The sequence below is a fragment of the Acipenser ruthenus genome, chromosome 29, assembly GCF_902713425.1.
Source record: "Acipenser ruthenus chromosome 29, fAciRut3.2 maternal haplotype, whole genome shotgun sequence".
Lineage (NCBI taxonomy): Eukaryota > Metazoa > Chordata > Actinopteri > Acipenseriformes > Acipenseridae > Acipenser > Acipenser ruthenus.
Genome location: NC_081217.1, coordinates 7,935,652 through 7,957,001, shown reverse-complemented (window position 1 = coordinate 7,957,001; position 21,350 = coordinate 7,935,652). Strand labels below are relative to the sequence as shown.

The 21,350-nt window shown below is 37.8% G+C and overlaps 1 protein-coding gene across 1 annotated transcript; it reads right to left on the bottom strand.

Moving 5' to 3' along the window:
• Positions 1 to 434: 434 nt before the first annotated feature.
• Positions 435 to 17,165, bottom strand: LOC117427649 (adenosine deaminase-like). Its single transcript, XM_034045829.3, has 11 exons — positions 17,005 to 17,165; positions 12,169 to 12,230; positions 11,542 to 11,664; positions 9,687 to 9,830; positions 8,806 to 8,921; positions 8,179 to 8,303; positions 5,242 to 5,313; positions 2,695 to 2,796; positions 2,067 to 2,134; positions 1,681 to 1,810; positions 435 to 1,048 (listed from the first exon to the last, which is right to left on the bottom strand). Exons 1-11 carry the CDS (start codon positions 17,053 to 17,055, stop codon positions 944 to 946), a joined length of 1,098 nt encoding a protein of 365 aa, XP_033901720.3. The 5' UTR covers positions 17,056 to 17,165; the 3' UTR covers positions 435 to 943.
• Positions 17,166 to 21,350: the final 4,185 nt, after the last annotated feature.

Sequence of the window (21,350 nt, the reverse complement as noted above, 5' to 3'; positions counted from 1 at the left end):
CGCTGGAGTCGGATATGTGACGGATTACTGTACTATGCAGACGACCAAAAGGTAAAGACGTGCCTTGCGTTTCATTTGCTTATTATTTTATGATGTGTTTAAAGGGTAGGTCATTTTCTTGAAGCGTTATGCAATCCAGTATGACTTACTTGTTGTCTCCAGAAATCCAGGTGCATACTGAATAATTTTTGGCCAAGGTGTTCCACTTCACAAACAAACCAACCCCATCTCATAGTTCTAGATTGCATTCTTCTCAGCTATAAGGATGAAGTGTGTGATCAAACCAATTGCACCTGCTTATGAGTGTAGCAGCAAGAGTATGGCTTTTGTAAACCTATATCTCAATAAATAGATTTGTGAATATCTAGATTACAGATTTGTTTTCCTCCCATGAAGAATACATGTCCGTAAGCAAGAGAAACTGACACACAACGATAGCTATAAAAAAGATTGTATTTTATTAAATCCAGTCCATTGTTATCATAGCAGCTCAATAGCACCCCCTCTTGTACTGTCAAGTCACAACATCCGACTTCATAATGTATATTTATATAAAAGCCCTGCACACCCTTTTTGTTGTTTAAAAACGATAGTAGTAGAAATTAGGTTATGAAAACAAATGTATATTTTGTATAAAACTAAACAAAAAAGCAGCTCTGTGCTACAGGGTTTTGAGTCAGTATAAGGCAGCTGCTATTATTTTTAAGCAGTGAAATTAATATTAAATTTCTGTTTCCCATTTAACTGCAGTATTTCCTGAGTTGTTATTGTGGAATCATTTAAAATGCTCTTTTAATTTTCAGCTAACACCTTAAGAGGAGATTTGCTTCTGGTTGATTTTGACTGCAGGGCATGCCAGTCTGTCTGTTGCCTGGAACCAAAGGCCTTTTGTTTCGTCATCAGCCAGACTAGATTTCCGGAGTGTAGGAGTGGATCCTGTTCTTTAAAACTCTGTGGTTTTAACCATTCCGTAGGCTTCATACAACCTGTTCAGGAGGTCCTTCTTTTCCTTCTCTGGTAGGAAGCTGGATTTAGCAGAATTCAAATTCTGTGTGAGTAAAAAATGAAAGAAATGTTAGCTGATTGTATTCTGTTTATTTAAGCGATAACATTAGGGCTGGCCGAGTGTACAAGGAAAATAAAACAACTCTTGTGTGGACAAAACTTGCTGAGGCCCTAAAGTTACCCAAATTCCACAGGGTTTTCAGCCTGCCTTTAAAAGGAATATTCTGTTGGTGCCAGTCAACAGTAGAATCTGTGACTTACTGTATCTGGAATTAAATGTTCCTTTGAGTTTTTAAACTGTATTTCAACACAATATTGCCATTTATATCGGTTTTATTTAAAACAATGACAGAGTTATTTAAAAGGTAGGTATGTGGTGAGGTTTAAAAAGCAAACCATTTACGATGTTGGGTTTATTGCAGCATATATTATATACAGCAACCTCGACTTGCAGAACTAAAACTTATATTTAACTGTTCAATAAAAATGTATCTTTTTTGATGCCGTCTTCAACCTCAGCTGTATACTGTTGTTTCTAAGACAGTCCGCTAGTAAAATCCATTCTCAGGGTTTATGGAAGCATGCCCCTAATCTAGAATCATGTTAACCAAGCTTTGCTACACTTCAGAAAATGCACTGACGTTATTACGGTTACACATTCGGAAGATTTCTTACCACTCTCATAAATTCCTCTTCTGTGAAACCCATGTATTTCTTCACAGTTTTATAATCATCTTCCAGCGTTGATTTAAATATCAATGGGTCGTCTGTATTTATAGAGTAATTGGCCTTGTCTTCTCTAAACCTGCACAATGGAAAATCTGATTAAGCTCGAAAGCCTGAAGAGGTACGTCTTTAAGCAGTTTGCTGGGTTTGAATTAGTTTGGATGGCAGGACATCCGATTTTGCCCAATAACCTCACATATGCCTTCCATGGTTATATATTAAGATACATTTACTTGGTTTCAAATAAAAGTACCAGAATCATACTCAGCAACATAGAAATACTCAGGCTTTGGTTACTGTTATACAGTAGTCAGTGGGACCAAGCCAAATCTTACCTGATTATGGGGTGCTTTGTATAATCTGGATCACATGCTCCAGTCAAGTAGCTAGAAATTGGACAGGTCTGGAGGCAGAAAAGGTATTTCAGTAGCCAGTAAACACGTTTTTCATGCACCTAAAATTCTGCATGTAGCAAAATCTCTATCAATGGAATATTCCGCACCTGACCGGCTACATTCCGAATCATTGCATGTCGCATTTGCAAGGTGGTATGTGCTTGCAATATGCAGAATACTACAATTGTAGCGTTCTAATCTTGTGACAGACATGTATACTGAACCTCATTTGTTTGCTTTGGATTTCCAGTGCTTCCTATTCAGCATACTAGCTCTATGTAAACAGTGAACCACAATATGCAGAATGCATGTTTTGCTTTAGTAGTAGGAATACAAAGAGCAGGTCAACATGCTGAGTAACTGCCATTACTGATCTCAAGAGATATATATGTTCAGTTTAAGAGCCAGACCTTAAATATTCAGAGTTCACTGTTTTAAATTTTGCCTAATTGCCAGGTAAATGGGAAATATGCTTGCTGACAATTTGCAAAAAGCAGATCTAGTGTGCTTTACATTTTATTCCACAAGAGGTCGCCATAGGATAGCGATGTGTCAATCTGCTGCTCACCTCAAAATGCATGTTTTGCTTTAGTAGTTGGCTGTACAGCTCCTGGTCTTCCACTGTGTGGTAGCCGTGTCCGATTCTTTCAGCTTTCAAAACCTCTACAGCCTGGAAAAAAAGTCATATATTCAGATATTAACTGCTACCAAAAACTCAGTCACTCTCTTACTGGTATTGTCCGTTTGAAAGCAACAGGAAGCACCTGTCATGTTGTCTTTATTGTCATTATGTTGTCATAGAAAACCTCCATCTCTGGTATTTACAGTACATTACATTTTATATTTAAAGGTGTCACACTAACATATTTACAGTAACAAGATTAATTGGATTATACAAACGACGTGGGCCGAGCTGCTTAGAAGTGTGCATTACCATGCAAATACAGACGTGCTCAAATTTGTTGGTACCCTTACAGCTCATTGAAATAATGCTTAATTCCTCCTGAAAAGTGATGAAATTAAAAGCTATTTTATCATGTATACTTGCATGCCTTTGGTATGTCATAGAATAAAGCAAAGAAGCTGTGAAAAGAGATGAATTATTGCTTATTCTACAAAGATATTCTAAAATGGCCTGGACACATTTGTTGGTACCCCTTAGAAAAGATAATAAATAATTGGATTATAGTGATATTTCAAACTAATTCGTTTCTTTAATTAGTATCACACATGTCTCCAATCTTGTAATCAGTCATTCAGCCTATTTAAATGGAGAAAAGTAGTCACTGTGCTGTTTGGTATCATTGTGTGCACCACACTGAACATGGACCACAGAAAGCAAAGGAGAGAGTTGTCTGAGGAGATCAGCAAGAAAGTAATAGACAAGCATGGTAAAGGTAAAGGCTACAAGACCATCTCCAAGCAGCTTGATGTTCCTGTGAAAACAGTTGCAAATATTATTAAGAAGTTTAAGGTCCATGGAACTGTAGCCAACCTCCCTGGGTGCGGCCGCAAGAGGAAAATCGACCCCAGATTGAACAGAAGGATAGTGCGAATGGTAGAAAAAGAACCAAGGATAACTGCCAAAGAGATACAAGCTGAACTCCAAGGTGAAGGTACGTCAGTTTTTGATCGCACCATCCGTCGCTTTTTGAGCGAAAGTGGGCTCCATGGAAGAAGACCCAGGAGGACTCCACTTTTGAAAGAAAAACATAAAAAAGCCAGACTGGAATTTGCTAAAATGCATATTGACAAGCCACAGTCCTTCTGGGAGAATGTCCTTTGGACAGATGAGTCAAAACTGGAGCTTTTTGGCAAGTCACATCAGCTCTATGTTCACAGACGAAAAAATGAAGCTTTCAAAGAAAAGAACACCATACCTACAGTGAAACATGGAGGAGGCTCGGTTATGTTTTGGGGCTGCTTTGCTGCGCCTGGCACAGGGTGCCTTGAATCTGTGCAGGTTACAATGAAATCTCAAGACTATCACGGGATTCTGGAGCGAAACGTACTGCCCAGTGTCAGAAAGCTCTGTCTCAGTCGCAGGTCATGGGTCCTCCAACAGGATAATGACCCAAAACACACAGCTAAAAGCACCCAAGAATGGATAAGAACAAAACATTGGACTATTCTGAAGTGGCCTTCTATGAGTCCTGATCTGAATCCTATCGAACATCTATGGAAAGAGCTGAAACTTGCAGTCTGGAGAAGTCACCCATCAAACCTGAGACAGCTGGAGCAGTTTGCTCAGGAAGAGTGGGCCAAACTACCTGTTAACAGGTGCAGAAGTCTCACTGAGAGCTACAGAAAACGTTTGATTGCAGTGATTGCCTCTAAAGGTTGTGCAACAAAATATTAGGTTAGCGGTCCCATCATTTTTGTCCATGCCATTTTCATTTGTTTTATTATTTACAATATTATGTTGAATAAAAAATCAAAAGCAAAGTCTGATTTCTATTAAATATGGAATAAACAATGGTGGATGCCAATTACTTTAGTCAGTTTCAAGTTATTTCAGAGAAAATTGTGCATTCTTCGTTTTTTGTGGAGGGGTACCAACAAATTTGAGCACGTCTGTACACAGGCTATTAAACTTGCAGGAACTAATACAGGCACAGTGACATTACTAAAACGTGCCAAGTCTGAGAGTGCACAGCAAACGACTCTGTTTCCAAGAAGAGATGATTACCTCACTGTCCTGCTTAGCACGCCTGTCATTATAATCAAGGTAGAATCAGGCTGCGTCAGTGGAGAGCACTGGTGTCCAATCATTGATAGCTTACCGTCTTGTCAAAAAATCTGGACCCCTAGCAAAAGTTTTTATTAAACTTTCACTTAAGCCTATTTTACAAGAAAGTCGTGAGTATTGCACAAAACTTGTTTCATCCAAAAACAATAGAATGCCAGTTACAATTATTATTATTATTATTTTTTATGGAATTGTATTCTAATATTGAAAACTGAACGCATTCCTGATCCTATTTTAGGTGGTTCAGGTCATTTGGTTATACTGTATTATTATTATTATTATTATTATTTATTTCTTAGCAGACGCCCTTATCCAGGGCGACTTACAATCGTAAGCCAATACTGTATAACTGGGCCAGGGGCTTACCTCTCGAACGACAGATGGTGGTCCCACCTCTCCCGCATGGACAGTCCTGTGGATTCCACTCTTGACAGCTTCCTGTAGAGATGAGATGAAAGCGTACATTAGATCAATGGGGTGCCACAGTGGTGATGCCAGTCACCTTCGTGCTTGTTGTTACATGGTTCTACATTAGAACCACCAGGGGGGGTGAGTGAGCAGTGTTTATACTGTACAGTACAGTAGTACAGTTAATATATACAAACTCAACACAGTCAGCCCTCTGTTTGAGCAGCCTGCATTGTGTAGCAGGCAGTGTTGTGCGATGCACTGCTGTTACAGATTGAGACCTCCCTGCAGTGAGGTGAGGTTCAAAGCTCTGTAAGCACGCCTGCAGACGAGTCTCTCTGATATGCTTGCAGTGTCCGTGGTCGCCACTTTGCACCCAGCATCCTTTCTGATAAAATTGCTAATTCAGAAATGACACTTATGATGGCTTTGGTGTGTCAATTAAATCCCCCATTACTCACATTTCAGTTTCCCATAATGAAAACGTTTTGCGTCAAAGCTTTTACTGTGTTTAAATGTTACTAGGCTGCTCAATCTAGTAGTAATAATAGTATATTATTAACCCCAAAGGAAGAGTCTAAAGTTACAGGCACTTATGTTGTACAGCTTTCCCAGCAATTCCATACTGTGCAGGATACTGCTGATGCACCAATATACCACTTTAAACAGGGCACAGGGTTAAAATGTATGTAGGTCATTGATTTCCCTGTCATGCTTCTAATATCACAGCTCCGGCTGAATAATTGAATTGGTTTCCGTTGCTCCTTTAGTAATTTGCATTATGCTAGCCCATAACAGAAATAACCCTTTACAGTAGAGTGAGCCCATTCAATTATATATAAACTGTTTGTAGTTATACCTTTTAATAACGGTACCTTATGTACATCTAACAGATATGAAACCAACTGCTATCACTTCCCTTATACAGAGAACTTTAGTTTACAAACAGTTATTTTACAACTCATCAGATATGTAGTTCCCATCAAGGATGGCACAACAAGGTGAAGCACGAAGTGTGCATGCACTCTGCCTCCTAAAAACGCATCGCAATGATCTGGCAGCTTCATGAAGAATTCCACGTCAGCACAGATGTCCACTCTTTCTGTGGACTGTGGATTTCTGATAAGGAAACATTGTTCACTAACACAATAGCCTGTGAATGCCTCCTCTTTCACAATTTAATTTCCTTCTAGTCACACGGTTGGGAGTCATCTATTGAGAGACCTAAACAGAAAACATTACACTGATTGTTGAATGTTAAGAACTGTGTTTTTCTTTATTCTGTGGGCAAAACAATAGTCTAATCACACTTTGAGCAATGCACATGGGACTGTCAGCAAACTGGAGTGTCAATAAAGTCTGCTTTGCAGTGAAGTACAGTGCATAGAATTGTAGACAACGTACAGCTGTATAAGGAACATTTTATTTGAATGATAAAATGAACTGATTTCCTCTAAAAATCTGTTAAATCGTGTAATAAAAAGACACCAATGCCGTTCTAGTCCTTAACGGACAGATTAGCCCAAGCAGGATGGGAAACGTAAACAGCATAATGTGAGGAATCTGTTCTGTTATTAAGGTCCTGGATTCAATTAAAATGAAGGCGTTGCCATGAACTTTGATTTAATTCTGGGCTCATAGCTTGGCAGCAGGATTAGTAATTTTTTTGTTTATTAAGGAGCCAAGTATTGCTAAACTGGTTTTATTTAAGCGTCCTAATAATTACTGTAGGATTCATTCACTGTGTCAGTTGTTTTTCTGCCATATACAGTAATTGCCTTCATCATTTTTGATCAATAAATTGTGGAATTATATAGCAGTAAAAACACACCCATGTTGAATGACTCCTGGCAGTATATCTAATCAGTATATAGGTGGATTCACTTTCAACAGCAGCAAAAGCTGCTGAGTCCTGAAAAGCATAAATGCATTAGGGCTTGTCATTCCCTTCAACCTAAATGATGCAGCAGCACTTCATAGTGATCTATAACCCCTAAAGATCTGTAAGCAACTCCCTCTAGACATGTTATTCATTTGCTTCCTGAGAAGTGAAAGGGGGCATATCTACAACGCTCAACCCTAGAACAAGGTTGTCTTGATTGAATAAATGAAATAACCAAACCTATACTTTTATCCCAATTCATGCCTAAATTTGATTACTGAATGATAACAATACTTCAAAGAAGAGGGATCCAAAGACTGTTAAAATGTTCTATCTTAGCCCTGACAATTGTAATACAACAAATAGAATATGATAGCGCTTTCAATTATTTACTTGGCGTTCCTCCTGTGTTCCACAGTGCTTTCTATTCTCTAGCTATCAAACTGAGTTTACAATAGCTTACTATAATCTTTAATCAGTCTTATTCGGTCTATATAGCAACAGAAAATGTTTATCTAAGCTGTCAAAAACAATGGCTACTGAAAAAATGTTTAAATTAAATAAACAGCACAATTCAAACCTAGTTAACGGTCTACTTAGATTAAAAAACAAACACTAAGCCAAATACAAATACCTGCATTTCAAAAAAACAATATACTGCATAAAAACAAAATTGCCTTAAAACAATCAAGGTATGTTCCACTGTTTTCTCTTTCCCTGGTAAGCACTTTTTTTTTCTTTGGTAAAATGTATACATTAACTTTAAATGCATATATTAACTCTACCTTTAAGCTTTCTGTATCCAATATTTATTTAAAATCTAGTTAACAGTCACTGTGGTTAAGCTATGACTTTATCATCAGGAAACCATAAAGACACATACAGAAGCACCCATTTGGGGTCCATCTAAAACCCAAGTTAAAGTGAAGGGTGCTGTTAGATTTTGCCAGAGGAGTTTCTCTAAGCCCGGGGAATCCAGTATCCTAGCTAGAATCACTAGCCTCATACTGTACCTCATATGCCCGTCTATGCCCTGGGAAGGCTTCACAGTTCAAAGACTCGTCACCTGCCAGGTCAATTGCCACCACTCCCTCATTGCGATACTTCTTACACAGTTCTACCACCTCCGATGACCACTCTGCACATTCAGAAGAAATGTGGAGGTTAAGGTTACATTATGGTTAGCAAGGTAAGCAATTTAATAAAAAGTCCCCCTAAAACACATTGTTAAAAAGATCAGATCAAATACTTTTAGTTCATGTCTCTTGACGTTATCACTCGCTAACCCCCACCCCCCAACCCCTCCAAAGAGAAACAACATTGTACCCAGAACTGTAAGTCTTAAAACTCCAGTAGATTCAACTTCATTTCATAATAGACAATTGCATATTCTCCTGCAACACCCCTCATACTGCACACTACAAATTGCTTTTATAGGAACCTGCATGAGGTCACAACATCTTGGAAGAAAAATGCTTTTATATTACACAATACAGGCAATGGATACCAATCTCCTGTCTGTTTTTTTCCATTAAACTATTAGACCGATATACTGTAATTAACAGGAACCTATGACAATAAACTTGCATGCACGCACACACAGTCTGTAGATAAGCACACACAGATGGGTAATACTTTACTTGGCATGTGACGCATGCAGCAGAGAATGGACCTGGCTTTAATGTTGAAGGCCTGCTCTCCTTCCCGCAGCCCCTGATTAACGAGATTAACCACCTCATCCGGTGTCAGGTCACCTCTGAGGACAGACACAAAGCACATTGACAAATTCAATCGTCCAGATGAAGCAAATCCATCCTGACACTTTCTGTTTATACTTGGCTACGAAGCCACGGCAGCAGAACATTGATTTACGAGTTAAAGGATTCTTCTCCAGATTGCTGGAGCCGTTTTCAATCAGTGTAAAGTCCCTAATACAATCCCTGTGTGGATTACAATGTAAAGGGTGGTTAGAAACTCAGCAGGCCATTTCGCAATAATGCAGAAAGAAAAACTGTTTACCACAGAAAAGACAGGCAGTTGAGACACCAAATGTGCAAATTAAGCCATTTTCAAGGCGTTTACCACAGTAATTATTTAATTAAGTTCTCGAAAGCACACAAGCTGTGTGTCCTTAACGTGGGAAATTTCTCTTTAAAAAATAAATAGAAGCTAATAGAAGACTACAGTTTTGCATCTTATCCCCTATCCTGTAGGAGCACAAAAATACAAATACAACCACTAGCAGCCTGGACAGTCACAATTTAACATACGCATTTTGATATTGTCCAACCCAGTCACTCTCCATGGCTAGTAAAGAGATCACATTGCATTTGCAGTGCACTAAATATTTTATTATACGTGAATACATGATTGTCTCATGGGGGATGCTAATATACAGCAAAAGTTAGATTGGTGCAAAAAAACATGTACTGTATAGAAGGCAGCTTGGCTATTGTAGCGTTGTCTACCTGGGCTTCTTGTGTTTAATAATAGCGAGTTCCATAAGAAACACTTTACTTACTCTTTTTGGTTCCAGGGTAGAGGGTCCACGTTGCAGTTTGCTAGGAAGTGGGGACTGTATCTGACTTCAACATATATCACTCCTTCTTTGGCTTTCGTTTCCACAAGTTCATAGGCTATTCTTTTAATAGCTTCTCTGTCACCCCTACAACAAAATACAGTACTTCATTCACTGGAACCTGGCATGTAAATTTAGGGGTCATTTAGTCTGGATAAAATAGAAGTATCGGAAACATAAAACAAAGGCAAGCCATTTTTAATAGTCAGGATTGCAAACAAATCACTATTCTTAACTGACTAAACAGGTTCAGATAAGCAATAGCACAATATTCGACACTGAGAGTGTTTGTTTCAGTGTTTGTTTCACTCATGGCCTGTAACCAAATGCTGTTGTCTTGCAGGCCTATCAAAACTCCTATTTAGACAAGTCCATGCCTTCTAGGAATTGGACTGTGAGAGATTTCACTTTACTAAAGTCATTAAATGTGATAAAACAGATTGCAAAACAGCTGGCATTTGCTCAGTGAGTCCAGTACAGTGAAGCTTGTGGCAGTTCTTCTTTTATTGACCTACAGATACTGCAGATTTTAATAATAAGCTGAGCTTTACTGCACTGCGGAAGAAAGGTTGTTTGTATTTTGGACTAAAGCTAGAGCAGCAATGGCGGAGTTTCCATGTATGTTCTCAACCACAAACCTCATCCTCTCAAGCTGTTCCTCCAAACGTGCATGCGCATCACCACTTCATATGTAAATAACCACACATGGAAACTCCCCTGTCTCAATCGGGGAGTTTCCATGTGTGGTTATTTACATATGACGTGGCGATGCTCTAATGGTGTATTTTTGTCTTTAATACCAGATTTGTTCCTTTTTATTCTGTACATTTAAACAGTGCCGGTATTTAGATTCACCACTATTCAGATTAATACACGCTACTGTCTTTTGTATTGTACCTAATGATGTTGATAAGGTGCTCAATAGACAACCTCTAAGGGAAAACACCAGTGATATTAATACTGAGTGAAAGGAATACAGTGCTTGGATCCACCAATGTAGTTAGTCAAGCCAAGTAACAAAGCAGAGCCTGGTGGAATGTAGGGAAGGAAATAATGGTTCATTATTGCAAAACAACTGCTAGTGCTGAGTAAGAATCTCTTTATCAAGGGCCTTGAATTGGGGAACCTGCTAGCTGTTCAGAAACTATCTGTTCAAAAACAACATCAAACCAGCTGACAACAAGCCACGTCGCTTCTGTTTACTGGAAGGAGATCTCTAATGAGTAAAGATGCTCAATGCTGTTAAAACAAATGTCCAGTTTGCTTTAAAAAAATAAAATAAGAATTGGAGAAAGTGTTTTTTGCCAAACCACAAAAACTAGTTTCATGCCACCATCCACACACACGTATGCTGTCCATTATATTTTCAATGCTAATTTGTAGTTTGAGCTCCTTTTTGTTGAGAAAAATAACACTTCCCACTCACTTCCCATGGGAACATCAGAATATTTAAAGGTGGCTGTGCAGAAAAAAAAGCAACATTTAAATGCCAAACTCAATATACATGCTGTGATTGTTTTTGAATTGTTTTAGATTTTTCTGATGAACTGAAACAATCAAAGGAGCAGCACTGTACTAGAGATTAAATACCTATAGACAGCACGTCAGAAGCGACATTGTTTTTTTTCCATTTACACTTTGAGATCTTGATAAATGAGAAGATTGACATTGCACTATGCCCTCCCTCCCAATATAAAAATGTAAAAAGTGTCATTAACGATACATAATTGCCTTTTAACACGTTTAACACTAACGCTAAGTGGTTACAGCATTGCTTTGCAGTTAAACACACACTCACGCGATTACAGGCATGTAGTGGCTGAACTTGCCAAGGAACACTGTCAGGCTGGCAGGCTTCTCGCACACGATTAACTGCAGCAGGTCTTCCACAGTGTCCACCGGGAGCTTCATCTCTCGCTTCCTGCAAACAAAATGCCCCCAGATCACTTCCAACTCGCACGTCACTTTAAACTTGCTCGTGGGACAAATTCTCTCGCTCTGAACCCAGTTTCAGAGTTGAAATTTGTAACTAAAATAGTCATGGTCTAGTGTTTTGAGTGGTTACCTTTCCTTTACTACTCGATGATCTGCAGTGTTGAGTGGAGATCTCTATCCTATACTACTAGAGCACTCTGCAGTGTTGAGTGGAGTTCACTTTCCTATACTACTAGAGTGGTCTGTAGTTCTAAATGAAGTTACATTTGCTATACTGCTAGAGCAGTCTCTAGTTCTGAGTGGAGTTACCTTTCCTAAAATACTAGTGTTAAAATAGTTTATTGCAGTATGGTGGTGTGGGGTGCATAATTATGAACCCCCTCTGATATATAATAAACATACAGTTCCAGCAATAGATACCTGAACTTGCCTTGTTTGCAGGAGGCTGTTTTATTTCACCCAATACTACAGCACACTAGATTGAACTCACCTAGCAAAGTGCAGGATGGTCTCTGGTCTAACAGCCCCATCGAGATGTACGTGCAGTTCTACCTGCAGGAAAAAGAAATGAACACAATTCATTCTCTATCTGTTAAAGAGCATGAAATAAGAGTTACCATCCGCAGTTCAAAAACACACAGCAATGGCGCTTTCAAATTTCCACACCACTTTTCAAACTGCTTTCTTTTTTCTGGGTCTGCTTTGGACCCGTCTTCAACTGCTGTCACACAGAAGTCTGCAGAGTGTAACTCCAAGTGCGTTCAGCCCTCTGTAATGTGGAGACCAGTGGACCAGCGACTACGTTTAATGCCTTAAATAGACTAAGTACTGTAAAAAAATAAATAAATAAATAAAATAACGATTCACTCAGTAGCCTTATAAATAAGCACTTTGGCAAGCCAGCTAACACAATGGAACATATAAGAAGTGTATCTTAATAATTTTTTTGGAACGACTCAATTCATGGCATTAATATCCACCACACGTTTACATCTGTTCAACAAACACAACATTAAGGCCTTTTTTCTCATAATTTGATAATTTGCTTTAATTAATGTATTTCTAATCAATATTATGTTATTGCTGTCTTTAAAAGTACTTACTTTATGTTATGGTGGCATTTGTATATATATAACATAATAAAGATAAATTGAGGGTTAACACACTTTTTTTTTTAAAGTTGGTGCCTCCCTCCAAAAACATAATCCTCATGAGATCTTTCTGATAATGTTTTCACTTGAACAGAGTTAAATCCCTCCTGAGGGTATACAATTACACGGAACAAAAACATGAAGTCAGCGATTATTGAAGTGTGCGTATTTGTGTTGAATCTACGCTTTGAGAAACTTCACACCCAGAACAAACATATCAGAAACCAGTGCATTAGGTTTTGAGGTAGACTAACAATATTGTCAGGAGCCATAGGTACAAGACTGTGCTAGTTTTGCTTTGGTATTACTTTTTTCAAGGTCCTTGACTTCTATTTTAATTGTTCCTGCTTGTGATGTAATAATAACCTTGGATATACAGTACAGTATATCCATTTTGAAGCAAGTGTTTTACTTCATTTTTTTTCTGAAAGTAATAAAAAACGTTTTTTTACTCGTCCCTACCTGCAGATTATCTGTTTTTTGCTGATTGTATAATACTGAGATTATTTGGAGAAAACTTTCCACTTGTTGAAAAATCTTGATCTACTTTCACATATTCAACAATTGCACAATATTTGATAACACCTACTAGACTGAGAGTCCAAGGATTCAATAATGTATAGAATATCCTGAAGCTAGCACTCCAGGTGCTGAATTTAATACACAATATTCTTTAGTGTCAGACCTACAAGGATCATAGTGGAGCAACACTTCACTTACTGTCTTCTTCCATGTACTGTTCTGTAGAAGGCAGGAGCCAAAAGGTCTGTCCATTTCACTTAGTTTCTTGTACTTACAAGAAGATGGTGGCTGCTGTTCAAGACCTATACCCCAGTGCCCTGTACAGAACTCAAACCTATCAATCTAGGGTTATATTTCTACAGTTGCGTTTTTGTTTTGCTTCCCCTGAGAGACAGCAGCTGCAGGCACATTGTTATTCACAGAACGTCAGAGGGTCAACAGAAATCTTGTGTGCCTACCGCTAAAAGACATGGTCACAGGTACACTGCTGTTCTCTATGCAAGCCAGTGGCTACAGTTGGTGGGTAAATAAGAAATGAATGTTCCATTACTGCTTTATTAATGGAATCTGATTCTGTTCCATTCTGTGTTCCATTGCAACAAAACATGCAATCCCCAGAGATCTGTGTTTGGCACAAAGAAAGCAAAATGAGTTTACCATCCCAATGACCCTTTACTTCTGACATATTTGTTAAGCAGGTAAATTCTCTGTAGAAAACTTAATTTGCACATAAATTTAGAAGACAATTGAAATCTTGTTTTAGTGTATCTATTTGTACACACACATTTCCAGTGGCAATGTGTCTATAGATGTCCTACAGATGTCAGGACTGCCCAGTCCCTGACCATCTTCCGGGGCCTCCTCAAGACTCACCTCTTCAGACAGCACCTGTAGGACTCCTCCCCTCTGGACACTTATCACCCTTAAATGCACTTTACTTGCTCTTATCTGCTCCCTATTTTACTGCATTTAACCCTGTACTTTAGAGTACTGTAATCTGTCAACTGTCATTTAATCTGTAGTAATTTCTTGTTAATTATATCCTGATGTAACTATCACTGACACTGTTATCTGCTCCGTTATTGAATCGTATTTTGTCATATACTTGTACTTGCTAGAACCAAAGCCATTGTATTTTATCTTGCTCTTAATTGTATTAATACTTGTACTGTGATTCTTGAAATGTATGTTTGTTTATGACTGTAAGTTGCCCTGGATAAAGTCACTTTAACAGAACATGTCAAAAACAGGTAGATTGTTGTTGGTGCATTTCTTAGCCATAATAGATGTTCTGAAATTGAGATTGAGAAAAATGTGCGCGAGTAGGAGTTGAGTTCATGCAAAAGAAAAGCTTTGTGTCTGATGGGGAAGAGCCTGAAAATGTCTTTTGACCAGTTTTTCACTGAGGAATACTTAGACTAATCTTTTTGAAGCATCTTTCAAAGGCATTCACTGGTGCACTTGAGCTGAAATGAGCCTATTGTATATGTACATATTTTTTTCTCCCCACAAATGTAATGTGTCTGTGCAATCCTCTTAAAAATGGACGAATGTGTACATGTTTACAATATTAAAAGTTGTGTGTAATTACATTTTCTAGTTTCAATATTCCACGCAATCAATGATTTGATGTGTACTTCATCATTTTTACCAAGAAAAAATTGAATGAACTAAAAATTTGAAATAACATTGAACCTAGGAAATATGACTTTTAAGATCCACTTGTTTTATATACAAGCAAAAGTACATTAATTTAGGTTTAACTAGATGAGAAGGAAAATACACAAGCAAGGAATATGCATTTAGGTTTGCTTAGACTGTGTATAAAAAGCTTCTACAAGACTATCAATCAATGTCAGTCCTGCAGGCAGTTAACAAATACTAGCAGGAACACTTTAATGTGTGTTGAATTGCATAAACAATTCCCATGAATTGTATATTGATTGTACACATCAGTTGTGCTGTATATGCTTTTTGTTAACCCTACATAATACCAGTCCACATATTCAACGTTGACAGATCTGCCAGGTGTTTAATTAGAACATTCATCAATGAACTCCCTCTAATTTCTTCAGCAAAGTTAGTGGCCATAATCTGTAGGGTCTTTGTGATTTTACTTAGGCCCTGTCCACACTATATGGTCACCTTGTAATCAGATCGCTTCAGGTAGTGCGGTTTATCAGAAGTGTGGACGCTGAAATACCGTACTACATTTTTTGTGTATCCACCAGTATCCCAAAATCCTTTGCTGAAGGGCTTTCTATCACTGTAAACTCTTTAATGGGTATTCATTGTATGCAAAAAAAAAAATGATCACTACATACCTGTTAAATTAATGGGGAAAATAACAAAAGCACAACGTTAAATTAGGCGACTGCAAAAATGAAATGCAAGTTAAAAGTATGATTTGGATGAACAGTTAATATAATTTGTCAGCTCTGTTTGAAATATAATTAATATTGTTTTGTAATTAACAGCTTTTTTCAGTTTAATTATGAAAACAGAATTAGCTCAATTTGTTTAAAGGATGTCAACTGATTAAAAAATAAATCCTAGAGGCCCCCGAGTGGCGCATCCAGTAAAAGCACTCGCGTAGAGTTCAGGATGCGCCCTATAGCCTGGACGTCGTCGGTTCGAGTCCAAGCTATTCCTTTGTAGACCGAGGACGGGAGCTCTCAGGGGTCGGCGCACAATTGGCTGAACGCTGCTAATGTGGAGGGGGGGTTAGGTCGGCCACGGTGTCCTCGGCTCACCGCGCACCAGCGACCTCCTTGGCCTGGCCGGGCGACTGCGAGCTTGTCCTCTGACGCTGTAGCTCTGGGTGGGTGGATGGTGATTCTGCAATGTGTAAAAAAAGCTGGCGGCTAACGGCACACGCCTCGGAGGACAGCAGATGTTCGCCCCTCCCGAGTCAGCGCAATAGCAAAAAAGTAATTGGCGACTATAAATAAAAAAAAAAAATCCAAAACACTTGTTTTATTTTTTTTTATTTTTTTTTTAAGCAATATGCACTGATATTAATATATTAATATGAATCATAACACGTTATTGTAAAATAAAATACAGTGCTAGGAACTGTAACCAAACTATAGTGTGTGGACGCACTATGAAACGCACTATGAAACGGTACTTCAGTGTGGACGCTTTAGTTTGAGCTGGATTAAACAGTTGTGTCGAGATCAGTTATGTAGTGTGAACAGGGCAGTGTGTCAAAGCACAGTTTTGTATAAGGGTTGCACTTGACTCCCTTGTAAACGAGCTAATTATAGCTCATATGGCCTTTTTCCAATAAAAAACTTAAAATGAAAAACATGACTCGTGTTAAACTTGTTTTTAAAGCTATACAGTCGTTGTACAGTCTCCTGCGAAACTGGACTTGACCGAGTTCCTCGTGCAATATTAATCACCTGAAAACAGACACCGCTTAACTGAACAATAATAAATATAACTACTGAAATTCTACTTTGAATAGCAAATAAATAAAACGTAAACCGGTATTTCAAAATACAGTACGCTTATAATTTTGCTGTATTTATTGTGGATATCAAACTTTACCTAACAAACGTGCCGAACATTTTCTCTGTTACACCAAATACATTATTCACAGCAGCTTCACATTCGTTTTGCTATTGTTCTGTTTCCACGTTTCTTACCTTTGGCTTGTCAAAAACAGGTAGACTGTTGTTGGTGGATTGCTTAGCCATAGCAGATGTTGTGAAATGGACGCTTAATTTGTTGACCTAGCAGTTTGCAAGACGCGCGTTTCTGTTTCTCCCTGTCACAGCCCGTGCAGAGTACAAGCCCGAGCTCATTTCGAACACTGCTCTTATGCACTGTAAAAAGACACGCCTCGATCCTCCCACTGAAAATACTGTAATATCAGAGACAAAATTTGCATGGTAGCACACACTACCACAGGAATGCCGCAGAGTTAGTGATTACTCAAAAGCAATCTAAATCATCTCAATCATTTAAGCCATACAACCGTCTACATGGAAAAGTTTTTTTTTTTTTTTTTTTTTTTTTTTAGCATACTCTGAACTATTAATCCTTGAAAAAAGAACAAGAATACAGTGAAAAGGACAATGTCGTTTACTAACACAAGATGTCACCGCGCCTTATTCTGATACTGTTTTATTGCAACTACATCACAGCGTGGGTATTTATTAAGGACTCCGATGCAGACTTGAATCAGTGAAATGGGTTTTATTTAACCAGAAATAGGCTTGTTATTCTTTTAAAACATTGTTCAGGATTACATTTCTGTTATACAATAGCAAGAAAAAAAAAAAAAAAAAAAAAAAACCCGGAATCGCCGAACTTTTTTGTGTTGCGAGGTTCTTCAGCAGGGAAACGAGTGAGGAATGAGTGTACCCTGCTGGTAAACGAATGAAGTCTCGTGAATGGCATCCAATTAATCCAATTAAGTTTTGTGTTGCGACTGTTCCATCCCTTTTATATGATGTTTCCAATCATTTCTAACTTGGTTGATCTAGCCTAGCTTACATATATCTATTGCAGTCAACTTGGCAAAACCTGAACTCAGTTAAAAGTACCGTAACACAGACTTATAAATAATAATAATAATAATAATAATAATAATAATAATAATAATAATAATAATAATAATAATAATAATAATAAAGACAGCATGAAACAGTTCATAAAAGAAAAATTGATTATAGCATTGTTAATTGACGAAATAAAAATACTAATTCCAAATCATTACAACACAGTGGGGAATATGAGCATTACTTGCCATATTACCATATTTACCATATATAATCCATTTTAAAATGCCTCAAGGTAATTTCTCACAAATATGTGGATCTATGCATAATAAATGGACACCTACATTTTGTTTAGTAAGAGCAATAAATTACAGGGCAGCAGTGTGGAGTAGTGGTTAGGGCTCTGGACTCTTGACCAGAGGGTTGTGGGTTCAATCCCAGGTGGGGGACACTGCTGCTGTACTCTTGAGCAAGGTACTTTACCTAGATTGCTCTAGTAAAAACCCAACTGTATAAATGGGTAATTATATGTAAAAAATAATGTGATATCTTGTAACAATTGTAAGTAGCCCTGGATAAGGGTGTCTGCTAAGAAATAAATAGTAATAATCATATTGGTTTCATATTTCCTTTCTGTATTAAATTACTATTATTTTCATAGTGCATGCTGCCTAAAGAGCTACGTATATGAAATACCAGTTATCTACATCCCTCTTGTTGCTGTGAATCTCCTGGGATATAATTGTCTGTTTCAGTCATCAGATCCAGAAGTTAACCAACCCCCTGAGGCCTATAGAGAGCTCTCAAAACATGCTTTCTCTCTAAGTACAACTGGTACACCAGAGTGTAAGCATTAGCCTTCCCTCAATGGGTGTACACACGCCACAGTTCTCTGTGGTTTACGGATGGATTTCCTACATCCACTCAGGGCAGAGTGTTCCAGGGAGCAGGTTAATGGTTCATTTGGTGTGCCTGCAGTACTGAGACAGAAGACATATTTGAGAGTTATTTAGGGGTCATCCTCAGGTAAGGGTAATGAATGAATCCCCTCTCCCTGGTGACGTCATCCTTCATTTAAAATTCATGATGTCTATTCCTGATCGGCTTGGGTCGTCTAAACCCGCGACAGTTTCTTATGCAAATGAATGTCCATTCGTGTTGATCATATGGAAAAATAATAGTGTACATGTAATTATCTGTTGGTGATACAGTGTATTTATTGTTTTATAATGGTCCAGATGCACAGAAACGGTTCTAAATAGCTTGAAACAGTATCTGTGCGCACCATAAATATGAGCATCGCTTGCTGTATTATCATATTTACCATATTTCATTAATTTTAAAATACTTCAAGGTATTTTTTTATCACGAATACATGTTTTTTATCCTTGAAAACCATCACCAATAATATCACTAAATGTCTATGCTTTACTTTTGTGTTTAATACGTTTCTAGAGCCATCAATGCTAATTCACGTCCAGGGTCTAGGTTCTGCAGTGTTCTGAAAATGTGCAGTTATACACTAGATAAGATAAGCACAATCAAGACAACTTTGTAATCTTTCCCCAGCAGGAACATGAAAACAAGCAAACGTGATGTTCAAGTGTAACCAGGACACACCAAATGACACGATCTGACCGACTTGATTGACCAAAAATAAACACGTTTCTATATATTAACTAACATAAAATGAACAGTATCTGTTAATAAACCAGTAATAAACTAACTGGGGAATCACCCTGGTACTGCAGTACTGTACATATATAGAAAAGTACCACCTAATACAATATTTATTCAATATTAATAACTGCTATACAAGAACACTACTTCAGTATAGAATTATACTACAGAATAGAACAGTACAGTATTTAAAAAAGTACACAAGCTGTTTTTCAAGAGAAATCTACTATTAATGGCTCAGTCGACAAGTCAGATAAGGACAGTAGGTGGCAGTAGTTTGTTTGTTTACCGCGCCATGCTGAGCTGTGAATAATGTACACTTTTTTTTAATAAGCTTTTAATACACGTTTGTTTACATTATAATTAGTAAATGAATATGCAAAGTTGTTTATTTCTAGTATTTCTAACTAGAGTGTAATTCAACTGTAACTGCATGTGTGGATTTAAGGCATTGTGAACACACAAAGAACTGGCAATGCTGTTCATTTTCTAATGATTTTTCATTGTAACTACACAACCGCGCAATTACTGTATTACTACAACGTAATTACAGTTAGGTATCCCTCAGATAAGGAAATGTATCCTTAAGTCTCAGGCCCAGAGTTAGGGCTAGGCAAATTAGACAGCTGCCTAGGCGGCAAATTTAGAGGCCGACAAAAAAATAAAATAAAGAATGAAAGCAAGGAGTCAGCATTACGTTGTGGTTTTAATTTCATAATGTTACACGGATCAAATATTGTCAGTGTGACATTGTTGTTAAACCTAATTTAGAGCCTGCTTGAACGCTAGCGCTGGCTAGTGCTATGACACATCCAGAGTGAATTTAAAATCTGTTTAGCTTTGGTTTCTGTTCAATAAGGATTGATTAAAAAAAAGGTTAGCTGTGATTAGTAGCAGTATTACCTTATATTAGCTTTGAAGTAACACATCTGAAGCAAACGTGTAGCCGGGACACACCCAATGGCTATTTTACAATAACAAATCTCATACATTAATTGCAGCAATTAAGCAATTGGGATTCAGTAATACATCATAAAGAGTTTTATAAAATAGTTAAACCACAGTTGATAAATTGCTTTGTCACAATGTGCCCTATAAAAGGATTAATCATTGATTGTGTGTGCAAGAGACACAATTAAGACATTGTTAGAATGCCAGTGGTGTGGGAAGTAGTGAATGCCCAAACAGTAGATGCAGTTCAAAAAAAGGGTCCCGTTTATTTATCAAAACAAACCCCTCCAACAGCAATGGTAGCAGGGGCTTAAATGGTGGGTTGCAGTCCCAAAATAAACAGAGATGGAGGAAAGTCTACCACCAACCTTACTTCAAGCCTTTCCTGGTCGGGAAGTAGATTTGAAGCTCAGATTCCTTCTCTCCCTGTCACAACTCTCTATAGGAATGTTACCATGTAAATGGAAGCAATGTTAATATGTACAGTTGAGACTGGTCCTAATGGTATAAGAGTGTCATTTAGTGCGATGAAGCGATTCGTTTTTCATCAGGGAAGTCTAGTGGGTATATTGCCTGACTCCCCTCCTGAGATTATGTCGTAAACGTGACTGAGGTGACGTGACACCAAATCAAATTACCCTCCTTCTTGACCTATTCAGGATGCTTCCCTTTATGATAATAATTTAAAAAGCTACATTGACAACTTTTTTAAATTAGATCTCCAGCCATACCAGGCTCTAATTAAGAGTACACTGATTCAGAAGTGCTGTGATTGATGACTGCACAAATCACTACAAATAAGACAAACTTTAGATCACCAACAAAATCGGGTATGTTTACAATTTTAGATATTTGTT

What these genes read in the sequence shown, in the direction of transcription:
- LOC117427649 (XM_034045829.3), bottom strand. Translation starts at nt 17,055, where the DNA reads ATGGCTAAGCAATCCACCAACAACAGTCTACCTGTTTTTGACAAGCCA. An exon ending in CTACCCTGGAACCAAAAAGA is followed by an intron (nt 8,922 to 9,686) that starts GTAAGTAAAGTG and finishes GTCTGTCCTCAG; the next exon opens with AGGTGACCTGACACCGGATG. An exon ending in AGCAAAACATGCATTTTGAG is followed by an intron (nt 2,135 to 2,694) that starts GTGAGCAGCAGA and finishes TTCTGCCTCCAG; the next exon opens with ACCTGTCCAATTTCTAGCTA.